At 52.5% G+C, this 8523-nt stretch overlaps 1 protein-coding gene across 2 annotated transcripts; it reads left to right on the top strand.

Moving 5' to 3' along the window:
• Positions 1-802: 802 nt before the first annotated feature.
• On the top strand, positions 803-3240 carry MIXL1 (Mix paired-like homeobox). 2 transcript variants are annotated; one of them, XM_081186167.1, is made up of 4 exons: positions 803-1004; positions 1108-1280; positions 2401-2601; positions 2641-3240. In XM_081186167.1, the coding sequence occupies exons 1-4, from the start codon at positions 920-922 to the stop codon at positions 3049-3051; spliced, it is 870 nt and encodes a 289-aa protein (XP_081042293.1). In that variant the 5' UTR covers positions 803-919; the 3' UTR covers positions 3052-3240. The 2 variants fall into 2 exon arrangements, with proteins under 2 accessions (XP_081042293.1, XP_081042292.1); XM_081186166.1 differs by having other exon boundaries at positions 806-1004; positions 2401-3240.
• Positions 3241-8523: the final 5283 nt, after the last annotated feature.

Below are 8523 nucleotides of genomic sequence, written 5' to 3'. Positions count from 1 at the left end.
AACCTTAGCTCAACCTTTCCCCCTTCCAATCCCTAGGGAAGAGGAGGCGAAGCTGGAGCCCTGAAGATGTGTGGGACTTCATTGCCTCTGACCACTGGTCATGCTGGCTGGTCCCGATGGGAATTCTAGTCCAACCACGCCTGGAGAGCCCCCCTCTCCGCATCCCTGCCACGGGCTGCCCCGCCACCCCCTAGAAAGAGTGATCCCGGCTCCTGGGGTTGTTCTTTGCGTCCTACCCCCCCCCTCTTCCAGGTGGGGACTCCGGGGGCGCATCAAGTGAAAGGCCAAAGTCCGGATTCTCCGTTTGCGTGTGTGTGGGGAATAAAAACTCCCCATTCAACAGTTTCTGCTCGGTTTCATGAACCTCGCTTAGCATTCCGTTGCAATCCAGATGGCGCTTTTGTCAGCACAATCGCTCGGCTGCACCTTGTTTACAGCTACATGAGCCTGACCAAACTGCGGGAGGCAGTGGAAGACAGGAGTGCCTGGCGTGCTCTGGTCCATGGGGTCACGAAGAGTCGGACCCGACTAAACAACAACAGCAGCCTAGCTTTTGCGCCCGTGCGATATATAGGGATGTGTGCGCGTGATCCTTGCTATTTATTACATTTCTCGATTGCTATTTTCGATGCTGATCAGGCCCGCTCGAGCAACAGCGATTCCAAAATATACACAAGATAAACTCAAAAATAAGGAGGAAAACTTGGGGGGGGGGGGAGATCTCTCCGAGTTCCTTGGGGGGGGCGGGGGCTCTCCTTCCGCTCCAGGGGGCACCTTGTCTCCGCCCCTCTCCCCAGGGGGGAGGACCAATGGCTGAACTGGGAGATCCCGCCGACGCCCTTTCGGCGGCCTAGAAAAGGACCGCCCGCAAATCCTGCGCCCACGCTTCACCCGCACCATCCGACGAGAGCAGCAGGAGATGGCTTTCCGCGCCTTTCAGAACGACCTTCCCATCGCTTCGCAGCAGCCACCTGCTCCTCTTCCCTCCTCTTCCTCCGGCTCCAGTAAGTATCTCACCTTCGAGGCCAAGAGCGGCGTCAGATTGGGGGCAGGGGGCAGCTTAGGGAAAGCGCAGCCAGCTTAACGCCCCGCTTTTCTCCTCTGCAGAGATCCGGACGGCGCGTCGCCGTCTTCGCTCATCGGACCGGAGGCCGAGGTTTGAGTTCTCGGACTTCCAGCTGGACGTTCTGGAAACGACCTTCAAGGAGCGACCGAAGCCCGGTCACTATAAGATAATGTTGCTGGCCTGCCTCACTGACATCCCCGAGGATCGCATCCAGGTGAGTTGTGGGGGGAGAGATGGTCCCGATCCTGCTAGGAAGAAAGAGACGGGAGGACGTCGGGTAGGGATTGGGGCACAGGAGGAGAACCGATCGGGAGCTCCCTTCCAGGTCTGCCTCTTGGACCCCCTCGAGCCCGGGCGCTTTTCTTGGGCAACCCGTCCCTTTGCTCGATGGGCAAGGGAAACTCCCCCGGGGACCTTCCTTGGCCGAGGCGAGCAGGGCTGAAGAGCTTCCAGGGGGGCGCTGCTCCTCCCACCCAGGGCGGCTGCTCCTCTCCCCCGGCCTCGCCTTCTCACTTCCCTCGTGGCGCTCGCTCTCCTTCCGCGATCGGCCCGCCTCCATCGCAAGGCGGCTCCCACCCAGGCCTAGTGTCGCCGGCGGGGCCTTCTGGGAGCCCCGTGTGTCCTTCCCGCTCCCTCCCGGCTGGGTCTCGGGGTCGCGTCCTCTTCCTGGCTGGGGGTCAGCGTTCTCCTTCTGGGGAATGAATGAGGCCCCTCACGGCATTTTGTTCGAGGGAAGGGAAACCGCCCAGGGAGAAGCAAATATGGCGGGAGGGAGGCCTCTTCCTCTCTAAGGACATGGAGATGGCAGAGGGAAGGCTGCAGTGCCCCTTTCTGTGAGGCCTGAGGAGACCCCCTCATGGAGCCACCTTCGAGGTTTTTCCCCTCGCTTCGGTGGGGGGGGGGCGGGCTGATGAATTTCAAGGCAGGTCCCCCCCCCAATTGCTTGGGGAATTGGGCCAGTTTAAGAGGGAACGGCGTTCCGTGTGCTGCGCTGGCTCGCCAGATGCAGCTTTGTCACGCTGGCCACGTGACCCGGAAGTGTCTCCGGACAGCGCTGGCCCACGGCCTATAGAGTGAGATGGGCGCACAAACCCCAGAGTCTGTCAAGACTGGCCCGTTCGGGCAGGGGTACCTTTACCTTTTAAGAGGGAACATAGGGGAAAGGATAATAGGTCCAGGGATATTATTGTGATTGAATTCAGTGTGGGGGACTTGAGACTGGATCCCCCATGATCTGGCCCGTTCTGGTGGGAATCTGAGTCCAATAACATGAAGAGATGGGAGCGGGAGTTTCTTGAGAACACCTGTGCTCATGCTCCTCTTATTCCTCACAGCACTGGTTCCGGAACCGGCGGGCAAAGGCGCGGAGGGCAAATTGTGAAAATTGTCCTCCAGAAGATGTGTCCTCCAGGGCCGGCTTTACATCTGCTCAGGTTCCAAATGTTGGCCTGCCAGTGCCTTCCATTCCTCAAAGCTGCAGCCTGCCACTTCACCAGGTCCAGCTTCCAGGCTTTGGTCTGCAGCCACAGCACCAGGTCCAGCTTCCAGGCTTTGGTCTGCAGCCACAGCACCAGATCCAGCTTCCAGGCTTTGGTCTGCAGCCACCACACCAGGTCCAGCCTCCAAGCTTTGGTCTGCAGCCACAGCACCAGATCCAGCTTCCAGGCTTTGGTCTGCAGCCACCACACCAGGTCCAGCTTCCAGGCTTTGGTCTGCAGCCACAGCACCAGGTCCAGCTTCCAGGCTTTGGTCTGCAGCCACCACACCAGGTCCAGCTTCCAGGCTTTGGTCTGCAGCCACAGCACCAGGTCCAGCTTCCAGGCTTTGGTTTGCAGCCACAGCACCAGGTCCAGCTTCCAAGCTTTGGCCTGCAGCCACTTCACCAGATCCAGCCTCCAAGCTTTGGCCTGCAGCCACTTCACCAGATCCAAGCATGGAATCAGCCCCCTCCAATGCTGGATCAAAATAAATTTTGTTATTTTTAGCCTACCAGAAGACTCTGTAATGTTGTGTCTCCTCCAGGGCCGGCTTTATACCTGCTGCTCAGGTTCCAAATGTCAGCCTACCATTGCCTTTCCTTCCTCAAAGCTGCAGCCTGGCACCTCCTTGCCAAATCTCAGCATAGAGCCTGTCAGCCTCCCAAATCAAAATAAATTTTGTCATTTTTAGCCTAACGGAAGACTCTATAATGTTCTTGTTGCGTGAGAGGGGGAGCAATGTCAGACGTGGTCAGTGCAGTCAGAAATCTTGTGGGTGTCCTTGGGGCAGTTCTTTGCTCTCGTCTCCACTTTAACCATGCAGGTGTGGGAATGTTGTGGATAGTAGGAGAGGATATATTGATTAAATATTATCCTTCCTCTCTCATGCTAGTGAATTATATAGCAGAGCTCATTCCTCTTTACACAACAGGGAGCTAGTTGCAGATTCATTTGAATCTCTTTAGTCAAACAATCCAATCCAGGCATGCTTTAGCTTGTAGTTATAGACTACACTACGCTGCACTGTAGTGCGGCTTACATCTTTGTATGGGTGGGCGCGTGTGCTGCTGGCAGAGAGCCAGCAGACTGCATCAGAAGCTCTGGCAAAAATGGAAGAGAGTAGCAAAAGAGAAAGATGGTTGCGTGACAGGGTCTGCAAGGTCACATGCAGAGGGAAGATGCTTCAGACCTGGTGGAACAGGAAACTACCTTGGCTGGAGTAACATCCCCCTGTCTGTGTCCACTCTAGGGAAAGAGTCATGAGGAGGAAGCACCTCAACTTGCAAACAAGGAGGGCAGGCAGAATTTTTAAGAGGAGGCTCAGTAATCATCTCAGGGCCTGGGTGTGAGGTCTAAGACACCTTGTTTTTATTTGCCAACTACATTGGGCTCAAAGTGGCATACAAGTGTATAAAATAGAATCCCTGGTGGGGAAAGAGATGGGAATTTATGGCAGAAATGATAGCCTAAGGCAGGCATGGCCAAACTTGTTGCTGTTTTGGGACTACAACTCCCATCATCCCAAGCTAACAGGACAAGTGGTCAGGGATGATGGGAATTGTAGTTCCAAAACAGCTGGAGGGCCAAATTTGGCCATGCCTGGCCTAAGGCAACTCAATGAGCCAATAACAAAGATTCTGAAATGTTGCTTTAAAATCTTTCTTCCTCCCTTGCAGTAGAGAATGTGGCTGGGTTATGTATGTAGCCTGTTCTTCTGATATTGCCAACATTTTATAGAATTATTTCTACATATGGAGTCATTTACCACCACTCCAGCTTTTGCACCTTTTTCAACTCTGCCTTTCCCGCTCTCCACTAAGCCCCTGTGTATACTCCTTGTGTGTTCTATGACAAACTTTGGTTTAGGGGTGGGTTCAGGAGGAGCTTGGGGGTGGGGAGAGAAACCTCTCTGTCTTCCTTTGCCCTTCTTGCCTGACTTAACACACAGGAGAAGTGCTGGCTGTCCAGCAAAAGGTGGTGGCGGCTGCTGCCCTGTGCAGGAACCTAGCCTCTGCTTAGCTCCTTTCCACAATGAAGGCATTGGGCAAAGGTTGGGTCTACTGTCACCTCAAAGTGCCCCCAGACTTCCAGTTCCTCACTGCTGCAATGGCGGCAGCAGCAGGGAGAGAGGTGGTGGAGATGACCTGTAGCTATTGTATCCCCTGTTGCTGTTTGTACCAATGAATGTGCATCCTTATCTTGCTAAGAAGCCATACCTGGCGCACCACCCAGTGGAGCCCTGGGTCCTATTGGACAGGTGAAAAGAGCAGTCCAGTCATAGTCGGGTCCAGATAAATAGACCTGAGAAGGGAACGCACCGGCTGCCGCCTTGCCCTCTGCTGAAACTGTTATTCCATAGCTCTCAATGACCATGACAAAGAAACTAAGAAATAAAAATGATCAGGCAGTAAACATTATTAAAGCAAGCCCATTTTATTGACATAAAAATTACCAGCAGAATTTGCACTTTATTAAATTTCTATGCCACCCTTTATTCAAGGATCACAAAGTGGTTCAGAATACAAAAATATATAAAATAGTAAGAAGCTGGCGTATATTGTTTGTTACTATGCTATGCATTTTTGTGTTTTCTATTTTGTAAACTGCCCTGTGAGCCCTAGTCAAAGAGCAGTACGGTACAGAAATTTAATAATAATATTGGCAGACCATGAAAGCCCCACCCCCAGCTTCTCTGCTCAGTTCCTTCCTTGCCACCAGGTAAGAGGAGTGAGAAATGAGTTCGCACATTTTCTCAGTTCCAGAAGAGTCTTCACCTCTGTTGTTTCTCTTCCCTCCACCTCAGAGTTCCTCCAGTGCTATTCAGCATCTAGTCCTCAAGACAGAGTGCTGGCCCTCTCCATGTCAAGGGAGGGAGGAAAGCAAACACTTCTCTTCTGCAGCTCAAGGGATCCCACAACAAGGGATTCTGCACTGCTGTGGATCAGGGTCATCTGACCTGAGGAAGAGGACAGCCTTCAGCCCCTTCCAGCTGGATGTTTTAGAATGACCTTCAAGGACGTCCTCAGAGAAGAGCACCACCGAAGCACACTGTCAGCCAGCCTCACCAGCCAGACCCCAAAATTTCTAGTTAAGAATACATTACTCCTGTCTGCCATTCCTTTGACACCACTGAAGTTAGGAATGGCTGTGTCTATCTTTCCCATGCTGGAAGAGGATGTCGTTTTGTTGGGGTGTGTGTGCATGACTTTGTTCGGTGGGGCAGGACTTTTGTTAGAGTGGGAAGAACCAATGTGATTGGTCAGTTAGTTATTGTTTTACTTGATCTAGGGAGGGCCGCTGCCCCCCTGCTCCCCCTTTGGCTACGCCCGTGAATCAAACTATGTATATTTTTTGACATTAGTAAATAAATAGCAGACTCTCTCTTCGGGGCCCGTTCTTAAGCTGTGCCTTCTCAGGTTCATTCCTAAAACCCTGCTTTCCCAGTGCTGGAGGAGTGTGGAAGGGGTTAGGCTGGGGCCGTGGTTGTCTGAAGTGGAGGCATGGGGAGGAAGGGAGAGGAGAGCCCCAAAATCGCTTGTCTATAGATCTGCCTCAAAGCGGCGCACGATAAAACAGAAAGAAGTTCAGTTAAAATCAAAACCCCAAAATCTAATCCAAAGACAGAAGAGCGGCAAAGAGTTGACAGATCGGGCCAGGCAGTTGCCTCCTGGCTCAAGCCCCGCCCCCAATCCCCAGGGGAACCAGTGACGGAGACGGGGCCACGCCCACTTCGGGAGGTCCCCGCGGTGCCTCCGCGCCATTCATTCATTTCCACCGGCGGGAAACGGATTTGCGCATCTTCCCAGGTTCGAAGAGACCTTCCCTCTCGCGGCCAAGGGAGGGGAGTTGCGCAGCGTCGCAACTTGGCGGGAGAAGGCGGGATGTGCCGACGGACGTCGATCTCCCAGGTCAAGGGGTCCCGAAGCTCGACCACCACCGGAGAACGCTGCTGGCGTGCCCCGCCGACCCCCGGATCCAGGTGCGTGAGGAGGACTCGGGACGAGGCGAGGGTGGAGGAAGACCTGGTTCTGTTGGGAACATAGGAGCCAACAACTAGGGGCTGAGGTCTCTTAGGCTACATGGGTGTGGCCATGGGGGGCAGCTGCCCCCATCAAGTAAACCCATAAGAATACTTACCTATCTGAGGTTCTGCCCCCTCAACCTGAAGCCAACAGAAATCCTGACCACGCCCATGCTCCCATAATATATTTAGGGGGGGGGGCAGAACTGAGTTAGCTGCAACGCAATTGGTCAGTTGTTTTATTTACTTGATTTTGGGGGGCAGCTGCCCCCCTTGGCAACACCCATGGGCTAAGGACCTTCCCCAAAGTTGATTGTCGTTGCCATACAAATTATGTGTATGCTGCGTCATATGATTGATTATGCAGGGTGGGGCTTACCTGCCCCACCCCCAGCAATATTTTATTCAAGTTGGCACCCCTGGCTGGGAAGTCCTTCTCGCACCCTCAAGTATTGTGAGCTGTGGTATACAAATTTAATCAATAATAAAGGGGCAAGGTGGGAGGTAGCATCTCTCTTGGGAGCTTCTTGGCTGCGGGTAGAAGGGTGGGGTCCCCGCTTCCTGGTCTGCCTCTTGCAGTACCTTAAGCCTAGGTGGGTGTCCTGAGAGTGGGATGTCGGTCTCCTGAGCTCAATGGGCAAGTGAATCAGGGGGTCGGGAGGGGGGATCAGTTCCCCTGTCCCGGTTTCATGGCTCACAAGGGTCCTCTTTCCTGTTCTCCCAACAGCTGTGGTTCCAGAACTGCAGAGCAAATCGAGCGGAGGGGAAAGTTTTGGAAGATCCCTCCGGGAGATCCCTTCACTGTGGACCCCTGGGCCGATGGCCTCCCTTTGATGCAGGGTGCAAGCTGTCTCTTGTTCAAGATCCAGAGGGGTGTTAATGGAGAGATGGATTGACTTCATGGGCTACGATACTGCCCACAGTAAAGGTGTGCATTTTGAAATTGCCACAAGACTCTGGACAAAAAAATCTGCTGGGCAAAGAAGAGGGGCAAGGTGTGGAGGCCCAATGCCCAGAATTGCGCCCCTCCCCCCCTGTGCAATTTCCGCCTGCTCCAGAGATTGCAAGTTGCAGCATGTAGTCACCTCACAAGATGGAGCCTGCCACCACTTCTTAGGGTTCCAAGCTTTCAGAATACACTGAGCTGACTTTGCTGGGTGACAGGATGGCTTAACTTGCTCGCTTAATAATTTGCTACTGGGCCTGGTTCAAGTGTTACTTCATAGATCCCAAACCAACTGGGGACCAACGTACTTTAAGGAGTATCTGATTCCTTGTGTTCTGCTTCAGTCACTAAGACCTTCTGATGGGGCAAATTGGGTGGACCTAGATGCTTCAGAGGTTTAGCAGGGGTTGGGACTTCAGAGTGGCAGGTCATCCCCCTCAAGGGAGCTTTGGCATGATTTGTCCTTGCTTGCTTTTCAAAAATATTGTAAAAACTACCGTATATTCAGACAGGTCTTTCAAACTTGATGTGTTGGATATTTTTCTTGTAATACTGTGATTTTAGGCTGGTGATATTTTATATGAAAGTGTGGTTTATAAATATTTAAGATAAATAATAAAATAATTCTGTCCAGCTTGTACACTTTAAATTCTTACTACTTTCCCCCCCTGCCCCCAAGTCATTTAGTCCTTTAGTGTTGTAAAACTGAAAAACAAAGGGGTTGTTCCAGGCTGTCACTGTTAAAAGGGGATGCAGAGGCTGGCTGAGGATGATGGGAGTTGTAGTCTAAAACAAGGGCACCGGGTTAGTGAATGCTGATTTAAGCAGATCAAACCAATTCCAGTTAATAGCACCACTGGTGGTGGTTATGTTAGCTTGGTTTGCCTGGAGTTGACTTGGGAGAAAGACACAGTGAAGAAATTCTATTGTGAATATGACTCAGTATACAGAGGTACCTTTGAGAAATACACACAACATAGACCTCTTGACAGCAGCAGTTATAGTAGAAAAT

Source organism: Podarcis bocagei (genome assembly GCF_964188305.1).
Source record: "Podarcis bocagei genome assembly, chromosome: 3".
NCBI lineage: Eukaryota > Metazoa > Chordata > Lepidosauria > Squamata > Lacertidae > Podarcis > Podarcis bocagei.
This window is presented reverse-complemented; position numbering and strand designations above follow the sequence as displayed.